Raw genomic sequence first — 26,465 nt, forward strand, 5'->3', positions numbered from 1 at the left:
CTGTCCTCGTCCTCTGTCCCCAGCAGTAATCCCCTGCCTGCTGCAGGATGTGAACAGTGAACAAATAACTAACGAGAGAACAGCAGCCACCTGCACTAAGTCACAGGACCTGTTCAAGTTGTTGAGACATTTGCCTTTATGCAAACAGCAGTATAGACCGATGCAGCATTAAAGTTGTGGACCCTTTAAAATGAAAAGACCCCACACAATTGTCAGATTAAATAGCATTAATCAAAAAGCTGAATAATAATAGGAATGAATATGTTTTTTCTCCTTTTTTAAAACCCGTTTTCCTTATATAAGCCTGCTGTTTGAAAGCTCACATTGAGAGCATCTCTAGACTTTAGTAAAATGACTGAATGAATTTGGGAGTAAATGCCTGCCCCCTTTTGATTTATTCATAGCACTCCGATTGTTTCGACTGTTCATGCAAGATCCGATCGCTTTTCTGTAGCCCACATTTATTGTATCCTACTGTTTCCACCTCAGCGCATGCATATTTTTTTTCCTTTTGTTATAATAGGCATCCGAAGGGTTGGTCTATTGTGGAGGATTATATGAGGCAGGAGCATATGTATGGTCCAAGTGAGCGGCAAAATCTCTTTCAGGCTCTGGAAAACGCTTTCCTAAACGAGAAACGCGCTTATTTAATAAAGAAATCACATTTCTGATAGAGAATGGATCGACTTTGAACATTACACTCACAGTGCCAAGCCATATTTCCAGTAGTTTCTCCCGCCCTCCCCTCCAAAAAAAAAAAAAAAAAAAAACCGACTTCATATCCCTGTGCAGCAGAAGTACCATACCAGCAATGACATATAGAATCCAGTCATTATGTGAGGGCGTTATTGTGATTTATTTATTTAAAAAGTAGTTGCCCGTTCATATTTTCACTGCGCATTCTATGTCTATTTTATCCACTTCACAAATATTACATTACAACTCGAGGTCACCTTCAATCACACAATCTATACTTCATTACAGAACGAATTGCTTTCTCGTGGTGAAAAAACACCCCACTTATCGAAAGTGGGTCGATTATATGTGCAATTAATTCCAGCTCAACCATTAACTAAGTGTTGATTCCGCTGGGGATAAAACCCCTTAACGACCGGGCAGGTGAAGCCTCGTGTCTGTGTGCGAATTAACGCAAACCGGAAGCGTTGTGCTTTATTCTTTATTCTTTTGGGGCTTTTCACAGATTTTGGTCTTGATTCTGGTAGTGTGATATTTTATTGTGTGTGTGAAGATGGAAGTCAGTGTGATGTAGCCGGGCTCAGAGGCATATAGGCGGCAGAACATGCGCAGTGGCCATTTGTGCCATATTGGAATGAGGTCGTGAACGAGAACTGCGTCAAGCTAGCGTGACGCAGCGACAGCGAAACCGGAAGTCTCGCGATATAATCCTCAACAGAAAAAGAACAGCCGTTGTTCGGCTTACATTTTGAACTTCCGCTCTGTTAGCCGTTTTTATTTTGAAACGTTTAACCGGGGCTCTCGGTTTTTATTGACGTTAGCTTAACGTTGCTGCGAGCGAGCAGGCGGAGAGGAACGGCATCTAAAAACCGACTTGGAAAAACTACTTAGCGGTAAGGTGCGAATTTTGCGACTAAATATTCACGTACTGTGTGTTGTTAGTGACGAATTGCTAACGGTGTTTTGCATTGTGGTGGCGCATTCGTCTTTTTTCCCGTCTCTCAAAAAGATGAGTCGGGTTCGGTCGAGTGTAAGCGCCCTTATTGCTCGTCAGCCTGCTCTTATTGCTCAAGCCGTGACGTTCAGTAACTTGACTCGGACACAGGCGATTTTACCATGTGTCCAGTGAGTCCCCCGCGGTCGTTACACGTTTAGGACCGCGTGTTTATTCATTAGACAGCAATTTGATAATTATTTCAGTCGGTATTTGTCATGTTCTCCTCAGTGTGAAAGTTAGACCGTCGGCGCTGTAGTCTCTGTCTCTGCAAAGCCATTGCGTTAATGGCCCATCTCTGTTTCTGAATGCTGCGGTTAGTCCGTACGAGCAGTGCAATCTTAAGCTAGTTTCAGTTCAAGGATTGTGTGGAAATTTCCAGTGATTTGCCCTTGAATAACTCAGTATATTTATAATGTCGAAGCCTTACATAATGAAGGTTGCACGACCTCAGCCGATCTGTGCAGCTCTCACCAAACAGCGAAATAAACTCATCTGCTTGTGAATGCTATTCGCTTTGGTGTGCTTTTAACAGCTGATGGACGGGATGATGCTCTGTCAGAGGGCTGTCATTTTGTTGTCATATTCCACGTTGACTTATTGCAACCTATTTTTCTTCTGGCGCTTAACTTCCCCATTGTGCAACTTGAGTGATCCGCTGGCAGCGCTGCTCCAGTTGACGTGCAGCTATGCAATGGCAACGATGACTGCAACTGAATGAAACCGCCTTGGTGTTTATGTGTGCTACTGTGTGGAGGAAATGTGGATTCCATTTTTTCATTTCAGCACCCTGTTTGTTCTGAAGTTATAGCAGGTCGGCCAGCTGACAGTGTTGGAGAGCAGTCTGACAGAGCTTGTGGATTACCATCCGCTGAGCAGGCCAGCTCTTAAAGCTTGGTCTTTACATCAACCCTTTGTTGGCTACCATAACCTCCATATTAATGACAGTTGGGGTATTTAAAGTTGTTTAAAAAGCCTTGGCAGGTGTCATGTCAAGTCATCATAAAACCCTGGAGCCTACACTGGGCTGCACAATAATGTAGTCCTATTATCAGTAGTGACATGGTGTGTAAACTTACCTCAACTTTATTCACCTGCCTTTTTAAAAGGGTAGTTTCACCTACATTATAAGATTTACCCAGATGGTTTGGTGCCAAATCTTGAGACGTGTCAGTTAGATGTCTGCCACCACCCCAACACAAAAGAGGTGAGCTGAAGTTTTATTTGTGGCGCTCACTGCTTTGACTGCAAAACAAGACAAACCACAGACCTCACTCTAGCCAGGTTTCACTAGCACCACTTTCTACCAAAGAAATAGTTCCTTTGAAAACTGTTCACAGTGTTGAGTAATTCAGACTTTGTTGAACAGAGTTTCTGGAAACAGCATGGATAGATTACTGAACGAGCCTACCTGGCAAAGGCCTCGGGTCCAAACTGTCAGGGCCCCCCTGGCCTTTATCTGCAAAATGTCATTCAGATTAACACACACTGACCAGGAAGAGAGTCAAAATGACCCGAAAGAGATGCAAAAGACCTGCAAAGAGACACTAAATAGCTACTGAAAGGCGCAAAACCACCAGAAAGAGACAAAAAAGGACCACAAAGAGGTTCAAAATAACAAAAACAGGCAAAAACACCACAAAGTGTGTGTGTTGCTGCCATGTTGGAGAGGTGGTGGGGCCTTTTGCATAATCCAGGGGCCTATTGTTCTCTAATCCGCCCATAGGAAGAAGATGTTGCAATTAAATTTTTTAGTGTAACTTGTCAATGCTTTGACCACCACAAACAAAATTCTGATCCTCTCTGTTGTATTTAGGTGAAAGCAGAAATTTCAGACACTCATATATCAAATATATATCAAAACCTGGCACCATAAAACCAAAATTATTCATCAGATTCATCACATATGCCTAATTAAACCAGTGTAAAAAATAATTAGATAAACAAATAAGTGCTCCTCTGACATAGGTTTTGTTTATGTTGGATTATGGACACCAACAGAAGCTAATTTTCTGCTACATTAGTGCTTATAATGTGATGTCATACTGGTGATCAGCAGATGTCGTTAAATTGTATCGGCGAAATGTTTCAGCAGCCAGTTTCATTTCATTGAAAGTCTGATTTTATTTCCTGCAGTAGCTGACCACTGTGTGTAAATATGCATTTTGTAAGATTGCATTTTTCCACCCGGGGACCTCAGAGGTTCAGGAGGGCTTGTTTAGAAATGCTCAATCGCATGCTAAGTGCTGATGAGAATATGATTCCGTAAGTGCTTGTAAAGAGGATGTAGTGTGGATCTCAGTTGTCTGCGAGTGCTTGTTTGTGTGTGTGTGTGTGTGTGTGTGTGTGTTTGCGTGGGTGTGTGCACATTTGGCCCTTTCTCTCTCAGGTTCAGTCAGAGTCTCGAGTGGTGCACAAAGATTCAGGCAGACTGCTGCTAGCCGCCGTCCACACAGACCACTTGCTTTATATGAAAAAGGGGAAGTTGCTTTTCTTCCTGTGTGCCTGTGTGAGCCGAGGCCATGCTGTTGTGCAAAGTGCTGCAGAAATCTAAAGCTTAGGCAGCTGAATACGAGCAGATATTGAAAGCTTATCTTTGTATATTTCAAATGATAGTTCTCAGAAGTGTTGCAATCAATATACCTCTTAGAGAGGGTATAAACCCTGTTTTATTCTTTTGAGAATGACTATGTCTCATCTTGTTTTAATTGCAGCAGAAACATTCACATACATAGTGAAGCCATGAAATCGATGGTCCCAGGAGATTGTAGGTAGATGTAGCAGAAGTACAAAACAGAATCAGTTTAAAGTCCTGCCATGAAGTCGTAAATTATATATAATATATAAGCTCAACATCAGATGTTAGAATACAGCTTCTTAACTTTAGGCCTGTATTTCTCCTCCTGTCTCCATTGCTCTTTTTTTCCACGCTTATGTCAGGAGTGTGACCCCCAGGGACAATAAGTCCCTCTGGTGTGTTCATCAGAAGGAGGGGGGAAGGAAGACAGAGGGAGTCTGGGGCAAGGTCGCGGGTGAAAGGTGGCGCGGATCCTGGTGGAGCACGGGGGTCGCGGCGGCAGTCCGGTCGTCAGGAGGGGGTGGTTTTTGATGGCGGCCCTGGTTTTAATAGAGACGTCAGACATGACAAAGACAGGCCTGACAGGCCAGCTGAATGGAGCTGCCGTGACAGAGCAGCTACCCTCAGCATCCTTTACACTGCTCACGCCCTGCGCTCTCTTCTTTCTCATTCATGCCATCTCTCTTGTTGTATTAACTTATTTCCATCTGCTTTTCACAATGCTGCAGGTCAGTTTGATGTGTCAAAGCTTGATGCGTATGTCCACATTCATGTCAAGGCACCATTTGAAATTGTCACATCAGGGCAGGAAAAGGTACACGCTTTTAAAAACATGAGCCCAAATGAGTTTCACAAGTAGAGGGTAAGATTAGCATAGTTTAATATATTTCTCGGCGATCATGCACCATCTGGTGTGTTGCTTAGGTGGTAGCCTGTGCTACCCAAATGAATGGTTAATGTGCAGCATGTAATTTGTGATTTTATTCACCACTTCTCCTGTTTTGTATTGACTGAGTCCAGGACCAGATAGAAGCACTTGAATATTGATGTAGTAACTTAACCAGCTCTATTATCAATGCCTATGGGAGACCTTGATTTAAGAATGGCTCCGCAAATTAATTTCATTTTGGCCTCGAAACAGGGTTTGTAAATCAAGGCTATTAAATTATGTCTGTCTTGACTCGACCTAATGTTGCAGGTTGCTCTGTCTGCTAGTTCGTGTTATGGTTGCTGCTATGTTCATTTAAATGTCAATTAATTTGAATTTTGGCTGATAACATTTATGTCATTTTGAAGTATGTTTCAAAATACATCCCGGACTAACCTTTTACCCCTCAAAACAGCGTACAATAATCTCTGTAGATTTGTTCTTGGATGTTACTTTAGCACTCATCACTGTACAATGTTCTCCTCGCCTCAAATGGCGCCACTATATCAGAGAGGACACACTCACTGGCTGCAACGCATCTTTAAATGTATATATTTCAACTATCCTTTCCACACAATCACACAATGCTTCTTCTCCATTCCTACAGTCAGAGAATTGGAAAGAGAGCATTCATGTATCAGGCTCCTTCAGATTGGAATAACTTGCCTTTCCCGTATTTGATTAAGTAAATTGTGCGTGTGTGTGTTCACCTGGGTACTCTTAGTGCCATCTACAACATTTTTACCAATTTATTTCCTGTGGAGCAGCTCCAGACTTTCTACCCCTTTGACAGCACAAAGTTAAGTTTTAGCACCCTAGTGAAATGGGCGTAGTTCCCCTGTAGTGTCTTTGTTTCGGCTCTTTTTTATTCATTTCTGTTTGTATGTATGTTAGGACCCCCTTGAAAACAACTGGGTTCATCTCAATAGGTTTATCCTAATGAATAAACTTGTACAACCAGGTTTGTTTTATCTGGAGCTGCAGGCTGACACATTGTATGCCGATAGATGTCACGTGTCTTGCGCTGTGCATTGTAAAGATGGTAGTCTTGATCTCTGTTTTCAGCTTCTTTGTGTAACTTTTTGCTGATCCAGTTTGGCTTGTGAACTGCTGAGCGGGCTAGTACAAGCCAGCTGCATCACTCGTCTCATTAATCTTATAGTTGTTAAACAGTCGTGAGCTCACGGATTGTTTAGTGGTGTTGAAATCTCCAGATAGTGATTTGATTAGGAACAGCGCAGTTTGCCGCAGATGTCTGCAATACTTGTTTTTCTGAGTTTGGGACCGGCGCTCGTTCATTTACTCTCGCTGGATAATAATCCTCCTCCTCTGTTCCTTCTCAGAGCTCCTTGTCTCGGCCTTGAGGGGGCACCAGCATGAGTCAGGAGTCGCCGGAGTCTGGTAAGATCTACTCTGTGAACAGCTGACGTGAAATGAGTAAGATGATATGTTGGAAAAGAGAAATGTGTTGTGTGTGTGTTCCAGACAGAGACTCTGCTCAGGATGCGTCTGACTTCAACTGGGACGACTACCTGGAGGAGACCGGGGCCGTGTCCGTGCCCCATCACGCCTTCAAACATGTGGGTGCTGACAGCCTTTGCAGTAAACACACATCACAAGATAAGCTTGTGCCAGGGATTTATAATCAATTACTTAACATCTGTGTAAAGTTTTTAATACGTTTTAAGGAGCTGCTTGTTTAAATCTGAAGGTATGACTCAAATTTGTGGAATGTGTCAGCAAATAAGGCCCCTGGAAACAACTGTAAAAGCATCCACTCATAAAACCATCCACAGCATTAACACATAAGTTAATGTAGCATCACCAGTAGTGACAAAGCTTCTATAAATAACAGTTTTAACACATGATACATAGCTGTATGCTGGCATAATTAAAATAAAAGCCAATAGAATAAGTCATCTTTTCTCTTCTTTGAGCACTTTTGTGAATTGTTTTTGTGTAAGCAGCTGCAGAACACAAATGTTGTTTAAACACGTGTACCAATCAAGTTAATGATTCCATGTATCTCCGTTCTCCCGTCCTTGTCTCAGGTGGACCAGGGCCTGCAGACAGGACTGACTCCCGGCATGAAGCTGGAGGTGTGTGTGCGCTCGGAGGCCGACAGTCCCTACTGGGTGGCCAACATCATCACCACATGTGGCCAGCTGCTGCTGCTACGTTACGAGGGATACCAGGATGACCGGCGTGCTGACTTCTGGTGTGACATTATGACAGCAGACCTCCACCCGCTGGGCTGGAGCCGCCAGCACGGGAAGACAATGAGGGCCCCTGAGGGTGAGGCACGGCTGGTGTTGGCATGGTGTTTTTTTTCTTGTTGCGAGAGGAACAAGGAGTGAAAGTAGTAATCCATCTATTAATACTTGAAAAGTTGCATGGTGTCTGTCTTTCCTGTAGAGCTGAGTGATCCTTTAAAACATGGACATGAAAAGTTGGTGTGGTGCTTTATTTTGTAAATGAAATTCTCTCACAGTTAGTTTTGATGATGAATTGCATATATTAAGTTTAATAGGGCTGTACTAGTTTGAAGCTTCATTCATCGTTGACATTCAAATTCTAAATCAACATTTGAATGCTGTGCAGCTTTATTTATTTATTTATTTATTTATGTACTTATTTTAGTCTGTTCATTCTGTTTGAACCTGGCATTTGCATTGCAGATAAAGATCAGGCTACACTAATATTTCCGACTTGTGTGATCAATAACACCAGAGCGTTGTAGAGTCCAAAAGTTAAAGATAGATGTAATCAATTCCAAATTTCACAACATTCTGCTTCAGTCCATGTTAGTTGGGATTTCAAAAACAGCTTTTTCACTGTGCTCAAGAAGCTGTTTCGGCACACAGAGTGAGGCAAACGCCTTTATTAACAGGGTGGTCTAACAGCCATCCAAGGCCAGCATACATTACTTTTATTCATAAAGAAGGTTCATTTAATAAGAAAAACAATGAACTAATTTAATCCAATGAATGACTTAATTCAAATGTAGGATTTTGTTTGAGGATTTTAATTTTTGTAAGGGATTTGACTTAATAAAATATGCGGACAGACACCTGAAGCTTCATTCAAAAACCTCAATAGAAGATTTGAATGTAAATTAAATGACACTGGGTACAGCCTTAAGTTTTAGCGCCTCCACTTTAGGATCTTTTCTTTATTTCTGTGAGTGCTTCAGGGACAGGTAAGCAATGGAGGGAGCACACGTTTTTTTTGCGCTGTGCACATGTTGTCAAAATTCTATTTAATGGTGGAACTCAACTAAGTAATTGCACTTTTGTTCAGCATAGCAAGGAGTAATGAATATTTCTGTTCTCCCGATGCGGTGCTGTCACAGTTGTCACGGTTGTGTGTTGCCCTTCTGATGCTCTAGATTCATGAGAAATAGTTTTGTGTGGAAAATGGGCAAGGTGCTGAAGCAAATTTTTTCTTCTGTTCATTTCTAATTAATTCAACCTTATTAGCACCTTGATTTGCCTGTTCAGATCGCGGTAGCTGCATGAAACAGTCAGATAACAAGGATGAAAGTTGTTCACGGTGCTGTGAAAAACTCCTGTTAGATGCAATAATCTGTTATCTTTGAATTAATTCCAGTGTTTGTTCCCTAATTTATGACTGATGCTGTGATTCAGGGTGACCAGGCAGAGGAGTGTTTATGTGATCCTGAGCACACCTGGTTGTTTGGTTGTTAAACTACACACTGTATGTGTATGATCCACTTCAGGTGTGCGTGAGAAGCACCAGGACTGGGAGGCTCTGCTGGAAAAGGCCCTGGCTGAGGATTGCAGCGCGCCTGCCAACCTGCTGGAATTGGTAAGGCAGGGGAACGGAGCAGCTGTCCTTCTTACAAACTCCTCACACCCAGGGTGGGGCGCTAGCTTTCGTCATTGTCTCAAGTCTGTTCCAAGAACAATCTCCTATCAGAGCTGATTTGATAAAGTTGAAAAAACACATAATGCAGTATTTAAACCTGCTGAGGTTGTCATAATAAATTCAGACTTTCCCTTTTACTGTTCAAGTGGCGGGGCAAGTCTGGGAAGTACAACTGACATTAGAAAAACACAGAGTAGACAGTTTATACCCTCAGGTGATCAGAATCTTGCCTCTGCAGTCTTGACACACACACACAACTGTCAACTGTACAAGTGTTATGTTTTGTCTTACGTTTGTTTGCTACTTTTACAGTGTAGATTTAATCTCCAGGCACTTGGCATGTTTGTTTTGCCCATTTTTAGATTGCAAAAGACAGGGCAAAACAAACCTTCACACTTTAAATGTCAGTCGGAATAAATGTGAACTAAACAAGATTGTGTAGCTGTTATGAAGTCTTGCACGCGTACCCTGTGTGAAGTCCCCGATCTACAGAAAACAAGGCTGTGAGCTTTTGTTTACAGCACCAAGGTTGTGCTGCTGTAGGAACAGCCTGTGAAATTCTTTAGAGCCATTATTTAGCTTTCAGTGACTGTGCTTCAGTTCTGCCACTTAGTCATGCAGTGCGTTCTCCACCAGTACAAATTCCTCGCCTTGCCTAGGCGTGTGTTCGTTTGTGTTTGTATAAGTGTGTGTGCTGTTAGCTTCTCATTTACCACCCCTCACCACCCCCCCCCACAGCCCCAGCGTGGTAGAGACCCAGTGGAGCTCCTGTGCGCAGGCTGCTACGTGGAGCTCCAGGACAGTGTTGACCTGGGGATTGCCTGGGCTGCTGAGGTGGAGGAGAACGTCGGGGGAAGGCTGAAGCTGCGCCTGGTAGGCACCGAGGGCCTCCCGGACACGCCCGCAACCCTTTGGCTCTTTTACCTCCACCCACGCCTACACCCACCCGGCTGGGCCAAAGAGCACGGCTGCACCCTCAGGCCTCCCTCAGGTCAGTGGCACTGACACGGGTCAGATTTTATGTTTAGCAACAAAAAGAAGAAAGGGGAAAAAGATGTCTAGATCTTGAGGTTTGCTGCCAAAGCAGGCATGAGTAATAGTTTCTGATGGAAGGACACATGAGGAATTCACATGGCAATCATGGACTGGATGCATGTCCAATTTTATAGTACAATCCCATTATTGCCTATTTGTTGTTAAGAATCACTACATCAGATCTAATGTTATATTACTTATCATTTTTCTTCATTTGTCATGTTATGTAAGTTATATTCACATTTTCCAATACTTTGACAAGTGCATAGCGCTGAAATACAAGGAACCAATATTCAAAGTGTGATGGTATCAGTAGACCTTGAAATTGATTTTCCATGCAGGATTAGATAGATCTTTGTTTTCATGGCCACGATCTGCTAATGCTCTTCAAGTGAGTAAAGTTTGTTAATATGCAGGATGTAAGAAGCACTGGAGGCTATATCTCCCTCCTGACACAGCTGATCTACCCTCAGCTACCACTACAGCTGAAGCCTTATTGATATTTAATGCCAGACCTTTATTGCTAAAAGTGTGTGTGCATGCAGGGTGGGGATGGGGGCTATACCTGGAAACGTTGCTTTTGTTTAATAACAGAATATAGTAAGCAGTAGTGGTACATTAAACTGATTTGGAAAAAAATATATTCTCAAAAGTTATCAAAGCCCTTTGTATTACTTGTATTTTATTGTTTCATAAAAGAATAGGGAAGATATACTTCTTTTTTATGTGTTAATAAATGTAACAACCAAAGTTCGGTCTTATTAATTCTGCACATCATCTTGTTTTATAAGGCCGTCTGGAACCTTGTGCTGTGTGATAAGAAGTTAATGTGCTTTGTGGCTGCAAAATTTTGGAGGACGACTCTGTTTTTGTTTGTTTGCTTGCTTAATTAATTGTGGGGAACCTAATTAGAGGCTCAGAACAAAGAACAAGCAACACAAATAAGTTCAGTTATGCGAAAGATATACTGCAGGATTTTCCTAAAAAATGTAAAGCCTCAGACAGAAGTAATCACTCTCAATCATCAGTTATGACCCATTAGAAGTGTGTGGTGATGTATTTATCTGCAGAGATTCTGCCCTCTGCCTTTATTTTCTGATTATCTTCTTATTTTCCATGCTCAATATGTTTGTGGCCGTGTACCCCCACAGTGCTCAGGTGAGGTCAGGGCTTTATAGAAAGGGAGCAACCAGGTGCCAGATTGTAAGCAGCAGGCATTCAAGAGACACAGTGCTGAAAAATTGCAAATAGCGAAGCAAACTGCCAAACGAGAGTGAATCTTGGAATGGCTTTTACTTTCACTTTCACTGACGAGCGTGGTTAAAAACATTAAGCGACAATCCTGCATAGTGTATCTTGAAGCAAGAAAGTGAAATTCAATCAGATACATGTCTTACTTTTTCATTAAATATCTCTTTGTTCATCAAATTATACCCTAGCCATTTGTAAATCAGGTTTAGCTCTTCAGCAGCTGATTTGCGTGTATTTGTTTGCATCAGACCTGTTGGCACTGCGGACAGCAGAAGAGTGGGAGGAGGTGAGGCAGAGGATCAGTGACCTGCCTCAGGATGAAGCTCTGACCGCAGAGTTCAGTAAGGTACTGCCAAACTTGCTCTTATGTGCCCCTACTGCCCAAACATATTACAGCTTTTATTGCTCATCCAGGAGTTAAGATTTGATAATGATGCATTAAGCGAAGAGCTGTGACATTGTCCTCTGAACCTGATGCTGGAACTCAGAGCTAAGCTTTTGAAAATGTTGTTTGTCTCAGGATCAGCCTGCCATCGCTGCTCATTGTTTCAAGGAAGGAATGAAACTGGAGGCTGTTGACCCTGCTGCTCCTATTTCCATCAGGCCTGCCACTGTCACCAAGGTAACAGTATTTCCTATCAAATCTGTCTCTCCTAAGCTGCAATGTTTTTTCCCTTGTTTGCTTTATTGGCTGTAGTTGTTTATGCTTTCTGTCTTCATTATCACATTGGCTTTACTTAGTTAAGGCTGAAGCTAAAATGCTAATGATCACACATTTCACCAACATTCAAATAATATTTATTTATTAAAAATGTGATTAAGGATTTCAAATGGCCCTTAAAATGTCAGGGAAATCAGTCGTTAGAAACATCCTTGGAAAGCCTCAATAGAATGTTTGACAGTGTCCTCAAATGACCTTCTCTTCACTTCAGGTGTTCAATGAGCAGTACTTCCTTGTGAAGATGGATGACCTTTGTGGTATAGAGGAGTCTGAGAGTGCTGGAAGGTCCTTTCTCTGTCACAGAGACAGTCCAGGGATCTTCCCTGCTCAGTGGAGCCTCAAAAATGGACTCACTCTCAGCCCCCCACCAGGTCTGCTCTCTCAACGTCCTCCTGTTTTATAACCTCTCACTTTATCAGTTATCAATGATGTCAGAAATTAAAGAATTGCAGTGATTAAATCACACATGCTTTCTCTCTCTCTCTCTCTCTCTCTCTCTCTCTCTCTCTCTCTCTCTCTCTCTCTCTCTCTCTCTCTCTTTCTCTCCCTTTCTTTGTTTCTTTTATCTGCCCTCGCCACACTCATCATGTCCATTCTTTCTCCCTTCTGTCTTTATTTTATCATGTACAGGTTACCAGGGTCCGGACTTTGACTGGGCAGATTACCTGAAACACTGCGAGGCAGAGGCAGCTCCTCAACATTGCTTCCCAACTGTAAGTCAACCTCCATGTTACCCTTTCGTTAAGTTCACACTGGTCGGGCTTCAGTGTAAACAGTTGTCTCAGTTGACTCTCAGTCCAGTGACTCACGTACAAACCCAAAACCAGATGCTGGTTAGACTTGGCAAGACCAAATCACAAATGCGAGTTAGTCCAGACCCACTCAGTTGATTTACAGTTTTCAATGGGTGTTATCCATGGTCATTGATCAAAATGCCTATGGACGCAGTTGGATAGACCTACAAAGAATCAGAGCAACGAAATGTCACATGGGGCTAAGCAGTAGACAAATGTAAACAGACTGTTTTTGCCATCAGAATTTGAAAATAGTACATCAATAAAAAGTTCCACATCAGCTGCAGCCATCCGAGTTGATGTGGAATGCCTCAGTAGCGCTGCTCTCTCTTAAGCTAGGTTTATTCGCAAGGGTGCACAAGCCACAGTTGACGTCATCATGTGTTTAGCGTTAAGCGCGGAGGCTCTGCAAGTTGTCAGTCATCGCATCAAACCTGCCTCATAGTAGATAAACCATTGCGATCGGCCCAAAGTCGGCAAGGTTGGGTGGAAATGTGTTTCTATGGGAGGTGAACCAGAAGCATCTGCCAGAGCAAATAAAACATGAGCTCACAGATATGTCTGGTTTCCAGGCTTGGTCAGACTTGTAACATTGGTCGTTCAGTGAAAGAGTCAATGTGAGATGAGCTATTAACCGGCTCCCAGCGCATTTTGTCCTCTCCATTGGTCATCATCAAAACCACAATGAAATGTGTAATTTCTTGTAGGTTACTTTTACTATAGTGCTTTGCTACAGAGGCTTCATGAGATCTGTGCTGTAATACAGTGCTTCTGCATGAATGAATAAAATTTTAATCACCATTAGCAAGCTGTCAGAGCTAAAGCCTCGGTTTTATTACTTGGGCTGTCTTACTCAAACAGCATTCAGGCTACTGAAGTTATTTTTTAACTGAAACAAACTATGCTCTCAACTGTATCATGTTGAGTTTGTATGTATTTTTTTTAAAGAGACTGAAATTGACAGTATTCCTCTGAAAGCATCGTACTGCAGCCGCCTATAAAGTGTGATACCTTCTGTATCTCGGGCCCACTTCTTGTGTAAACTGCTTGTCACATGGACCTGGTTTGATGCACAAAGAGCCTGTTGGGAAACAGATCGATGCGACTCTACAGCAGACAAGTGAGCCTATTATCGTCACTTCTGTTTGCAACCTTGTAACCATTATACTTCGGAGGAAATAGATTTTATATTTTGCTATCCCGTACAGTCAAAATGTTCTTTTGGTAACATCACCGTCATATGTGACAGAATGTAGGAAATGAGATTTCCCCCATTTGACAGACAGCATAATAGAATGCCAGTGATGATACACAGTGTGATGACAAGCTGTAAACAGGTGTCTCACTGTGACTTCCCCGTCTTTCACCAGAGGAGAGAGTATGTTGAGAGAGTTTTCATAACAGACAAAAAACACACAACACTTTGCTGTGAAATACCTGTCACACACAGTTTTCTCCTCTCTCTGTTTACCTGACAGGAGCAGTGTGACCACAGCTTCAAAGAGGCCATGAAACTGGAGGCTGTCAACCTGCTGTCACCCGAGAACATTCACGTGGCCACTGTCACCAGGGTCAAAGGGCAATACATTTGGCTCAGCCTGGAAGGTGAGAGGGGGGTACTGAAAGAATGTGTTTATTTAAGTGGATAGGTTGATCTAATTCTGAATTTCCTGGCTCCTTAGTGAGTAGCTACCTTCGTATTTTGTGTGGAAAACGCAGGAATGTGAGAGACATAGATAGTAGTATTTTACACCAGTTCATACACAAGATCACAGCTTTGGAGATTATATCGTCTGCTGGAAAAGCAGAAATTAATTGTTGCACATTTCAGACACAACATCTTTACATTCTGCTATATTTCAAGACATACAAACTTTTTGAAAGGGTGTTACCAAGAGTTTAGAGGTAGTAAGAGTAGCTCTCAAACACTTGATCAGATTTGATTGACAGTAGCGTCTCCCTGGCAACATATATCTCTTACAGTAAGACGCTGTATAATAAATTTGAGGATTTTCAGGACCTTTTTAAGGTGTAAAACATGGTGAAAGTAATACTGCTCCCCCCAAAGGATCATTTGTATATCATTTTCCTGCCCTGTGTTACATTGAATTTGGGAAGAAAGTTTTGTTTTTCTCACATGGTGAACAAAGAATCCAAAATGGAGAAATTCTTGATGAATTGAAGTCATAGTTGACTGTGTTTAAAAACAGCACAACTGTATCAAAACATCTTTTTATAAACTCACACACAACTCATGAACTGTCTCAGGCATGGACTAGTAGCGTGCCTGTGCTGTTTATGCAGAAGTGTTTTAATTAATTAGTGAAAATGCATGTGTTTGGGAAGTAATGAACATACAACTGGATAAATGAGACTTCAATTATACTGCACAGGTCGTGTGAGAGTTTTGTAAATGGATGTCTTGATGTAATTTTTGCTGTTAAACGTGGTCCCCTTTTACTTCAATTCATCAAGAGTGTTTTCCATTTTTGGATTTTTCATTCACCATGTGAGACAAAAAAGTTTTCCTCCCAAATTCAAGGTGACATGAGGGGGAGTAATTGGATATATACAAATAGCCATTTGGGGGCAGAATTATTCCTTTAAGCTTTACAAATGGAAATGTCCTTGCAAATTGGATGTTCAAATTAGCATTTATATGTGTTACTAGATTTTTCGCCACAGAAAAACCTGCAGGTAGAAGCAAATCATTTGAAAACATTCTGTGACATTTGTTTTTCCCTTATGGGACACACTGGTGTATATAGATAAAACATTGTTATTTGTTATAAAAATGCAAGCATATGTGTTGTCTTTGCACAATTAAAACATAGTAATATGTGTGTATGTATATATACCTGTATTCATGCAAACAAGTAGATGGAGAACCTAAAAGTTTTATTATTGTGTGACACATTTTGTTTGATTATAATATAATTATAGCTCAGATCAGTATTATTTTGAAAGAGTTACATATATGTGTACAGAGTGAAGAATGTCACTTCCAGTTGCTCTGGCTGAATTTAGCATAAATGCCAGAGTAAGAATGTAATGTAGCTCTGTGTGTGTGATGTTTGTACAGGACTGAAGCAGCCAATGCCAGAGCTCATAGTTCATGTGGACTCCCTCGACATCTTCCCTGTCAGTTGGTGTGAGACAAACGGCTATCCACTGGTCTACCCCATCAAACCCTCAGGTATGCAACATGAGGCATCATGATGAACACTCATGATCTTTACACATCTGCCTTAATAAGATGCTGCAGCAAACATTATACTATGGATGGGCCTTTTAAGTAACTTCCATATTTGAGTACCCACATTAAATGATTATGGACTACTCGAGTACTTGCAAAAAATAAATGTCCGACAACAGAAAACAAGTGCAATTTGAAATTCACTTGTTGAACAAACAGGCTTCTATTTGTCTATTTAACCAGTCGAAAGTTAACAAGAGAAAAATAAGCCATCTCTCTGTTGCTGTCATTAATGTTACAAAGGTTAGTGTCAGAGTCAGTTCATGAGCCCCTTTTCCAACAACATTTCCAGGAACTTTTATTTCCAGGAATTTATTTACCTGCGTAAAAGAATTCCTGGTAATCTGTGTGGTTTGCGTTTCCACCGCACCTCAAAGTTCCGGAAAATGTATTCAAATCAGGCTGATGACATAAATGACTCGGCTTGTGCCCTATATTTAGCTTCACTAGTTTATTGGCTGGTAACATGGTAACATTAGTGCTGGTAGAGAGAGGAGTGGTTGTTAGTCTCAGCCAGCAGCTACAGTAAGTTTTAAAGTATTTTAAGATAAGTGTCAAACTAAGTTAGTCTACATACAGACAGCTGTCATTTCAGCTTATTAGTAACAATTCACTATCAGCTGAACTAGCGTGCTGTCCTTGTGTAAGACATAACATAAGTGTCAAGATGAGAGACTGTGGACGGAGCATATTGAATATCGCTGTTTACATGTTCATGCTTGCTGAACACATGTATTGATAAAGTATTGGCTTCTTACTCGCCATTTTAATTGCACTTAATGTAACGAGTGTCGTTGCCGTCAACTCGTGTCATTTTCAAGTTATCTTCACTTTGTTTTCACCGCAGCCATCTGGCTATTCACCGGTGTAGGCATGTGCATGTATGTGTGTATGTGGAGCAGTTCAGCCCCGGCACAGAGCGCAGAGGAGAGGCTGCAGGATGATAATGAATTAAACCAAAATGTGTAAAAGAACCGATACCATTAGCGCTTATCATTACTATGGCCTTTGATAATTTAGCCCCGGGGCTAATTTAGTACCGGGTTTCAGTACCCATCCATAATCAAAACACAAATGAATTGAAGCTTGTAGGAATGAAATAAAGTTTGCAGCCACACTTGCACGGAAGTGCGGAACGCTGCAAGTGTGTTCCACCAATCAGCGTTCTTCAGCACACCGCCCCGCCCCTCAAGAATTCCGGGGAATCTGAAAAGTGCTACCCCCCACTAGGTACTTTTTTCAGGCAAAGTTTGGGGTTGAGGGAAAGTTTTTTCCCCAGGTGATTTCAGTGTAAACGCACCAAGGTTTTTCAAAATCCCGGGTAAATGCTAAAAGTTACTGCAGTGGAAAAGAGGCTATTGTCTGCTCGGTAGCACAAGCTAACACAGCAACAGCGGATAATCTCTAGCAACGAGGAATTTAACAGTCCGAACAAACACACACCGACACCGAAACAGGTAGACTCTGTTGTTAAAGCTGGTAATAACCTTCAGGTAATGTTAGCTTTGTGATGCCGATGGCAAGCCCTGTAGCTGTGTATGTATGCGCAGGTGGACTCGCTGATCCCCAGTGCAGTTTCATACTACTGCAGCAGTAGTCTCATGATAAACAGAGAGTGAGAGGGACAGTGGGGCAAATAGGCGATGAGCAAAGCAATACACTGCACGCAGTTCCACAGTAAAATAAGATTTAACCCATTTTAAATTATTAAAAAAAGACATTTACATAAAAGTCATGTTCACATGTGGTAGCGGTGGCAGCGAGTACTCTATATGTTGTGTGAATACTGACGTCCGATTGAGTACTGGACTACTCATGCCCATCCCTTCATAATATAGTAATTTTTTTACTCTGACCTCCAGATTAGTGGTATAGTATAATGGTGTGACTGGGAACACACAAGTCTGTCCTTGTCTTTCAGTTGAAAAAGAGAGGAAGATTGCCGTGGTGCAGCCCGAGAAACAGTGAGTATAAGAGGAAGGGTGGGGGCTGTGGACTGGTTTATTGGTGTGAATGGATTGAGTCGTATTACCTTTCAACATCTGACTCCATTTTCATCACTTTATAGCCGAACTCCACCCAAGTCACCTGACACTGTCAAGCAGCAGATGGCCAACCAGTCAGAGACAGGTGAGTGGTGTGTCTCAGATCCTGTTTGGGGATTACAGACTGTGATGTGTCCTGTCTGTGTAGTCTGTTTCATCATTTGTATTTCATGTCACGTCACTGCACAGGGCAGGGGAATGGGAAGTACTGCTGTCCCAAGATCTATTTCAACCACCGCTGTTTCTCTGGGCCTTACCTTAACAAGGGACGCATTGCAGAGCTGCCTCAGTTCATCGGCCCTGGAAACTGTGTGCTTGTGCTCAAAGAGGTGAGAGGGGCTGGTCCAGCTGGTTACTGTACAAATAACACAAAAAGGTGTCATCACTCAGTCCTTAAATACACACAGGAAGGTTGATGGTTAAGTGTTCAACTTTTTAATTTAATTTAATTTAATTTAATTCAATACAATTCAATTCAATTCAATTTAATATTATTTTATTTTATTTACGTATTTATTTTTGCCAAGCTACCAGTGTGACTAAAGGCAGTGTTGGTCAGTGGGTCTGCCACCATGGAATGGATTGCCATGAATTTTGGCACCGACATTCATGGTTTCCAGAGGATGAATTGCAAGCTTTTAGGAACCGTTAGCTTTACATATAGTGTCAAGTCAAAATTTCTATTTGTCCACTTCTTTGGCTTATGACCAAATACCTGCAAAACCAATGGCAATCCCATTGGCCTCATTTGTACTTTGTGTTTAGTGCTAATTAGCTAATGTTAGCACTCTAAAACATTAAGTGGTGTTGAAGGTGAGCATGAAAATTGTTCATCAGCATCAGCATGTTAGCATATTATAGTATGGTCTATTATATTATTAGTAAAGGCTGCTCATATGCTGACAATCAACAGTCATACAAACCCTGTCTCAAAATGAAAGTTGAAATGGTAGAATAACAGACATAATCCTCGCCCCTACAGATAACCTGCAAGTATTGCTATTCTCTGCATGTCTCATATCCAGGTATTGACTCTGCTGATAAACTCGGCGTACAAGCCAAGCCGTGTGCTGAGAGAGCTGCAGCTGGACCAGGAGAGCCGCTGGCAAGGCCATGGAGAGACACTCAAAGCCAAGTGAGGGGAAGCACCATTTAATCCTCAACTCAAAATTCTCTGCTCTGTAGAAAACCTGCAGGAATAGCAGGAGTGTTCACAGCTGGCCTATTTTAGGACGCATGCTGGATTAAATGTGTACTTGAATGCACAAGTGGAAATAAATATCTGTGCACCAGAACCCAGCACAAGCTCCTGATACTTTATTAAAGCAGTGAATTAGCTGAGAGCGTCTGGGAGACTTTCAAGAGAGACCTTGCTGGTTGTAGCAACCTTGTTATTTCAAGCATGAATAGGAGCTGTAGAGTCCGATATGCTGAGCCTTTTGTACCTCTTCTTTCAACTCTGTATTGTGTGGGGGAAAAAAGCAAGATTTATTATATCACCAATTATTTACTGATTAACCTTGCTATTCTTTCAATGTCAGGTACAAGGGAAAGAGTTACCGGGCCACTGTGGAAATAGTCCGAACTGCAGACCGCGTTGCAGACTTCTGCAGGAAAACCTGCATCAAGCTAGAGTGCTGCCCAAACCTGTTTGGACCTCGCATGGTTCTGGAGCGCTGCTCTGAGAACTGCTCTGTTCTCACCAAGACCAAATACAGTAGGTGGTTTACAGCAGCACAGACTGCTGACTGTTGTGACTTCACATTATTGATCAGATGATCTTGGGTAGCTGCTTTCTCTCTCTAATTGCAATGATTGTAATAGCTTAGAAATCTCTATACTTGCTTGTCAGTTGTGATCTTAATTCTAAACATAATTCAGATGTCCTTTAGTTGAACACAAAGTTCATTAATTTCTTCTTTTGCAGAAATGTTCAGTTATTTTCATTTGTGTTGCTCATGAATAGAAATGATCAGCGAGTACATAAATGCTCCTTTAATGAATACAGAAATTCTGTGAAGCAGAAGGGTAAAATTTGTGATTTAGAAATTGCAATAACTTTCCATACTGGCAATGAATGTATGGTTTGCTAAAAATATGAGTCAGAATCAGCCTCTTTCATCTTCTGCTGAACTGTATCGACAGCACAGTACTCAGATTTGTTGATTTGTTTACTTGCTGCTGTGCTGCGCTGTTGGGGTTACGAAACTGATGCAATTTGATAGCCACAGACAAATGATTATACTTTCTCTTTTGTCTCTTATGTTTTCCAGACAGCACACATCCTCTACAACCATGCTTTTACAGTCTTATTTATCAATGCTTGTCCAGTAAAGAATACATTTATTAAAAGATACTCATCAGTTTTATTGACTGATTTCCTTCTATCTCAGTAATGTATTAATGCCTGTGCCAAATGCAACGTTTCACAATAAGCCTGTTGTCATGTCAACAGCTTATTACTATGGAAAGAAGAAGAGTAAACGCGTCGGCCGTCCACCTGGGGGCCACTCCAACCTGGAGGGTGGAGTGAAGAGAAGAGGGAGGAGGAGGAAGAGGAGAAAGCAGCTGTTTGTCCATAAGAAGAGACGCTCCTCAGCCTCAGTGGACAACACACCTGCAGGGTCTCCACAGGTAACACACACTGTTACACTAAATTCATTAACTTTGACTCCTCCTCACACTTAACTTGAATCTGTACTAATGGACTGCTTGTTGTCCTTGTGTTGTGCTCACAGGGCAGTGGAGAGGAAGAAGACCTGGATGAAGATGACTCCCTGAGTGACTCTGGCTCTGAGCTGCAGGACGATCTCCAGGATGATTCTGAGCAATCAGTTGGGAAATCTCAGCCCACCACGCCGTCCCCCTCCCCGCCAGCAACACCCAGGCCCACCCGCCGGCGCCGGAAACCCCGCTCACCTTCATTCTCTGATGACGAGAACCGTCCTCCTTCACCAAAGGTAAAGACAGTCATGAAGATTTTTGATATAACAATAAATACTGAAACAGTTTGAAAATATTTATCTACTGCCAGTTTTATAGCAAATTTTGCTCTCTAGACAGTGTGTCTTCAAAGAAATACTTGAGTTTGTTTAGAAAACGGTAGAAACCTCCACGGTGAAAGAAGAATCCATAAATGGCAAACATTCTTGATGAATCACAGTAAAGGGGGACCACGTTAAACAACAGCAAAACTGTATCAAAACAAACTCTTATACAACTTGTGCAGTACAATCCAAGTCTCATTTATGTAGTTGTATTCTCACTTTACTATTAAAAACACTTTTGCATAAGAGCGTCCAACTAAACTGCTTATCGATGCCTTAGATTGTTTATGTGTTTTGAACACTAAGGTTTTTTATGTGCTTTGTAAGTACTGTGTGTGTGACTGGATAAATAAGACTTGGATTATATTGAAAGAGTTGTGTGAGAGTTTGTAAATGGATGTTTTGATAAAGTTTTGCTACAGTCCCCCTTTTACCTCAATTCATCACATTTTTTCCCCATTTTTGGATTCTTCGTCACCATTAAGGCATGCGAGAAAAATGTTGTCAGTGTAACATGGAGTGAGTCATCGATAAACAGATGGTGCTTTTGTGGGTGCAGTATTCCTTTAATAAATACTCTATTGTGTACCACTAGGCATAAAATAAAAACTCCTGCCTGTACAAAATTTTAGATTTAATACACAATCCCATCTCTGTGTCCTTTCCTTCAAATAAAACTGCCTTTTTCCACCTACTTAAATCATTTAAATCAAATTTCTAATGATGTTCTCACTGTGACCTAAGTTTGCTTTAAGCAGCTTATGGGGAAATCAACAAAACTGAAACAGCCAGTGTTTCTTTTATGACATGTTCGAGCCTGATACCCTTCACCTCAGCATGAACTGTGAGCCAACTTGAGCTGGGAGATCTCTTAGAGTCTCCGTCTGTGTGTTTATAGACCTCAAAGATTGAGCCTCCTCAGAAGTTGTGTTTGGACACCAGCCCGCTGGAGTGGAGCGTTACTGATGTGGTTCGCTTCATCAGGACCACCGACTGTGCACCTCTTGCACGGATTTTCTTGGATCAGGTAAGAAGTACTCATGTACTCAGCAGCCACTCAGGATGAGAGCTCACTCCTCTCTGCTGCAATAAGTGCATTTTACACTTGTACTGTGCACATTGTCACAAATACAAAACACCACCTTCACTAGATAGTAGAGGCAAAACTAATTTTAAAACTGTACCTAATACAAATGTATGTTGTTGTAGGAGATTGACGGACAGGCACTGCTGCTGTTGAACCTCCCAACAGTGCAAGAGTGCATGGACCTAAAGCTGGGACCGGCCATCAAGCTGTGCCACCACATCGAGAGGGTCAAGCTGGCATTTTATCAGCAGTTTGCTACGTAGCTGACGGGGAATGAACATGGACATGACTACATACTGTTCTATGTATTAATTCTGTGAAAAAAAAAACAACACACTGTATTTTCCAATTTTAACATTTCCAACACTGGACATCCTTTAGAATCCTTCATATACGCCATTGTGTCAGAAAAGCATGGACATGAGGTGGACAAAGCATCATTTTCATCACTGAAAAAAGAGCAAAGAAGAAGAGCTACATACGGCAAAAAAAAAAAACAGTTCAGGTGCTCTTTAGACACGAGAGGAGTGAAAGACAGAATTCAAGACACTTTGATGTCATAAATAACTGTACAAGCCTTTTTTAATTCCAGTAGATTTTGTAAAATAAAGTAAAAAAGCAAGCCATCAAGGACTTAAAAGTTCTAGCCCATTTTGATAAAGGCTTCTTAACTTATTTGTGTCCTCAGAGTGTCTCGCATTCTCCTCTTTTACTTCCTTTGTCTGTGTGAGGAGGACTGAGTGCCAGTGCTACAACTCCATTGGTCTGTTGTGTCCATTTATGACTTCCCGCCTGCCCTGCTGTCTCTAAAAGGGAACACCACTAAATCGCAGCTTTTACTTATTGTACTCAACCGTTGAATATTTGGTATCTTCCACTCGACATTTGCTTTTGTCTGTTGGAGTCAGGAATGAGGTGGTCTGGCCTCGTAATCTGGTGATTTCACACTGAAGTCTGAATTCATTGAAAATATCTTTCAACACTTTTGTGCAGATAAGGCCAAACGCAGTATATGACAGGCCATTTATATCGAAGCACTTAAAAACATTGTTTTTTACAAAATCCATTTCACTGTAAAGCTCCAAGCTGTATCTGGGAAGCTTTGTCTCAGTCTTTCTAGAGACTCAGAGCTCTACAAGTTGCAAAGAATTAATACAGCATGCAAGTTTATTTATTGTGGTTATATTGAACTAGATATACTAATAGCAGATTTGAAAGAACGATCATAGTGTGCTGTGCTAGGTCAAGAATTTGATTTCAGTGTGAACACCAGACATGTATACTCTACTAACACCATTTGCAAATGTTATCAGGCTGAATTAAGATACAATCTGCTCAACAAGAGATGTAAAGGGGGCCTTTATCTTAGGAGATCAAATTGCTTTCTTGTTCAAGCGTCTACAGTATGTAAGAGCAGTTTACATTGTAAGCACAAGCAAAACCATATACTGTATGGTGGTATGCAAATATGACAGCGCATGTTTGTATATAATGTATATAATCAAATATCTTCTAGTGCAACAGGGTGATTAGAAAGAAAAAAAAAATCCATTGAACAGTTAACTTTCTGCATAAGCAATGTGTAAATGCCCTAAATATACAGTATATTTGCACAGAATACACCTAAACTTTCTCATATAGGGTGTACGGTTAAAACTAATCCAGCTACAGTTGATTATTTGAGCCATTTCATGTAATTCAATCGTCATAATTTTTAACAATTAACTTAATGAAAAATGGGTAGTTTTAAAAAGCTATTCTCAAAATGCTTTTGTAAATCAGTTTTTCCTCTTTTTACCAGTTCTTGTAGTGTGATTTATTGTAATGTGCTTCATTTTGTGTGAGAAAAACCTCCAGGGGTTTCTTTGTTTACTAATTTTGCTTGTAGTTTCTGCTGTGCTCAAAGCAACCAAGCAGCTTTTTAATTCATATTTGAAGATTATAAATGCCATTTAAAGAAAAGAGTGCAATTAAAACGATGAACAATGAATTTTAAATGTCTCCTTTTGTTTGTCAAGGGGAAAGATTATGTACATTTCATAGGCTACTTGTTTGTCATACATTTCCCAGCATGCCATTGGTGGTTACGCAGGTCACGTGACGCTACGTCTGTCAACATGAGTGGGCACTGCTGGGCAGGGAAGCAGCTGGATGTACGCGAGCCGTGACCTGCAATTATTCATATTCAGTTTTTTATGTGTTCAGATTAGCTGTTTTAAAGGCGTTAATGTCACGAGGAACCTATGAACCCGCTGTTTTCAACGCCTGAGCGGAAATATAAGTTTGCTAGCCCGGCGTTAGCATAACGGAACTGAGTAGTTAGCTTGGGAGCTAGCTAGGTAGGTAATGATAGCATCTCAGCCGCTGGAGACCCTCTCTTTCTTTACTATGAAGGTTTGTCTGTCGGCCAAATGTCACGTATAGTTGATCTGCACCGTACGACACCTTTCATATGAGTCTTAAACTGGTTTTGTCTGTTTTAGTAGCTGCATGACACCAGTTTAGCTCATACTAACGCTAGCTTGCATATCCCGGTGAAGATTGGTCGAGCTAGGAAATGTTCCTGGACCTTACAAACTAGCTATTGATTTCTAATGTTGCAGTGTGAGGACCTAGACAGTCACAGCTACGTAGCACGTCACTGCAACTTCTAGTAACCTTTTTGGGCGACGGGTTTACTTCTCTTATGACAAAAACAGCCATGACTGCTGCGTGGATGTGTGAAGCAGGAGAATGAGTGGGCGCCTGGAAGGTAGAGGATGCCACCATCTTTCACCGAAGACTGTCCAGCCTAACACATCGATTAGCTGACCAACTGCTGGAGGAGGACTGGGAAGCACACACTGTGTATGTGTGTGTGTGCGTGTGTGAGAAGCTACTGCTCTCGGCTATATCAGTTAGTCTCGTTCAGCTCTTCTGCCCCATGGCTGCTGTTAGTGGTGTCAACATGCTGTCCCAGCTCGGGGACGTGGCTTTGGCAGGTCCAGGAGTCGCAGGGCTGCCCGCTATGTCCTTTACCAACACGTCGGTGTCTGCCAGTCCGACGCCGGGTGCTGATACCAGGGGGTGCGAGAATGGCGCCTTGATGGACTCGTTTGGGATTTTCCTGCAAGGACTTCTGGCTGTGATGGCTTTCAGCACGCTGATGTGTGAGTATGGTCACTGCTCTGCTGTGTGTCAGATATCTGACACCAGCTGCTGATGTGACCCGGCAATTATCCAATGGCATCACTCTGTTAATCAAATGAGGTATTGATCTCAGCTGGGAGGTTCATGCCTGAGTGTATAACAAGGAAAAGCAAACAACAGTAAGATAGACAGACATTGTAGGGGTTAACATCCAGTGTAATACTACACTTGGTGGCTTTTTCCTCTTGCTGAAGTTATTGTCCTTGGCTGCTTACTCTCTGAAGTCACTGGCTCATGTTTGACCTACATCATGATAACACTCCCCTCTCAGGTTAAACCCAGTTATGAGGATTTCTAATGGGAAAATGCAGTGGTTTTCATTATAGTGGATTTGTTTTGCAGGTGGCAGTCCGAGTTTGTGACAAAATTAAAAAGTTGCTCCATTAAAAAGTTAATGGAGCAATGGCAAATGAAAAGACTGCTACTCTCCTTGATTGTGTGTGTGTTGGAAGTCCACTCCAACAGCGATAGACGCCCACAGCTACAAGTCACTCATATAAATCTGATTTGCAGACATCAAAAGAGTCCCATTGTAGATGCAGAATAACTTTTCAAAGTAAGGTGCCTCAAGTGACGGTTACACAGTATATACCCTGCAGCTGCTTCACTGTACAAGCCAGAGTCCTTTCTGTTTGCTGACTGTTTGTAAGAACTGGTTTGTGCATTTCATAAACATGCTAGACAAAGAATAAGAAGACATACTGTTATAAATCCCTGAGGGGAAGTTCTAGTACATTGCACAAGGTGATGTTTCACAGCTGTTACCTATCCATGAAGCTCATTTTTGTTTAATTTCTCCCAGTGAATCAACTCCACAGATCTGTTTCCAACTCTGACGAAGGTGGCTTTACGTTAGGCAGCTGAACTCATATTTAGATAGACAGAGAAACATTGCGCACAAAGAAAAATCACACTCATGCTTTAGCCATGGTTCCATTCAGTCAGTGTCTGGCACA

General features: G+C 41.7%; 2 protein-coding genes across 3 annotated transcripts in view; both read left to right on the forward strand.

Moving 5' to 3' along the window:
* The first annotated feature begins 1,476 nt into the window (after window positions 1-1,476).
* sfmbt1 (Scm like with four mbt domains 1) lies at window positions 1,477-24,310 on the forward strand. 2 transcript variants are annotated; one of them, XM_050038461.1, is made up of 21 exons: window positions 1,477-1,589; window positions 6,540-6,597; window positions 6,682-6,776; window positions 7,248-7,491; window positions 8,936-9,024; window positions 9,823-10,075; window positions 11,619-11,716; window positions 11,891-11,992; window positions 12,303-12,462; window positions 12,722-12,804; window positions 14,364-14,490; window positions 15,968-16,081; window positions 18,063-18,105; window positions 18,210-18,271; window positions 18,376-18,515; window positions 19,212-19,321; window positions 19,728-19,903; window positions 20,642-20,820; window positions 20,925-21,146; window positions 22,132-22,260; window positions 22,443-24,310. In XM_050038461.1, the coding sequence occupies exons 2-21, from the start codon at window positions 6,573-6,575 to the stop codon at window positions 22,581-22,583; spliced, it is 2,592 nt and encodes an 863-aa protein (XP_049894418.1). In that variant the 5' UTR covers window positions 1,477-1,589; window positions 6,540-6,572; the 3' UTR covers window positions 22,584-24,310. The 2 variants fall into 2 exon arrangements, with proteins under 2 accessions (XP_049894418.1, XP_049894420.1); XM_050038463.1 differs by having other exon boundaries at window positions 1,502-1,594.
* Window positions 24,311-24,445: 135 nt separating this feature from the next.
* The window catches only part of LOC126385890 (store-operated calcium entry regulator STIMATE-like), a 31,983-nt gene continuing 29,963 nt past the window's right edge, over window positions 24,446-26,465 (forward strand). The window contains exon 1 of the mRNA XM_050037921.1: window positions 24,446-25,469. Coding sequence (XP_049893878.1) covers window positions 25,244-25,469 — 226 coding nt within the window. The 5' untranslated portion in view covers window positions 24,446-25,243. The remainder of the gene's footprint in view (window positions 25,470-26,465) is intronic.

The sequence above is a fragment of the Epinephelus moara genome, chromosome 24 (genome assembly GCF_006386435.1).
Source record: "Epinephelus moara isolate mb chromosome 24, YSFRI_EMoa_1.0, whole genome shotgun sequence".
Lineage (NCBI taxonomy): Eukaryota > Metazoa > Chordata > Actinopteri > Perciformes > Serranidae > Epinephelus > Epinephelus moara.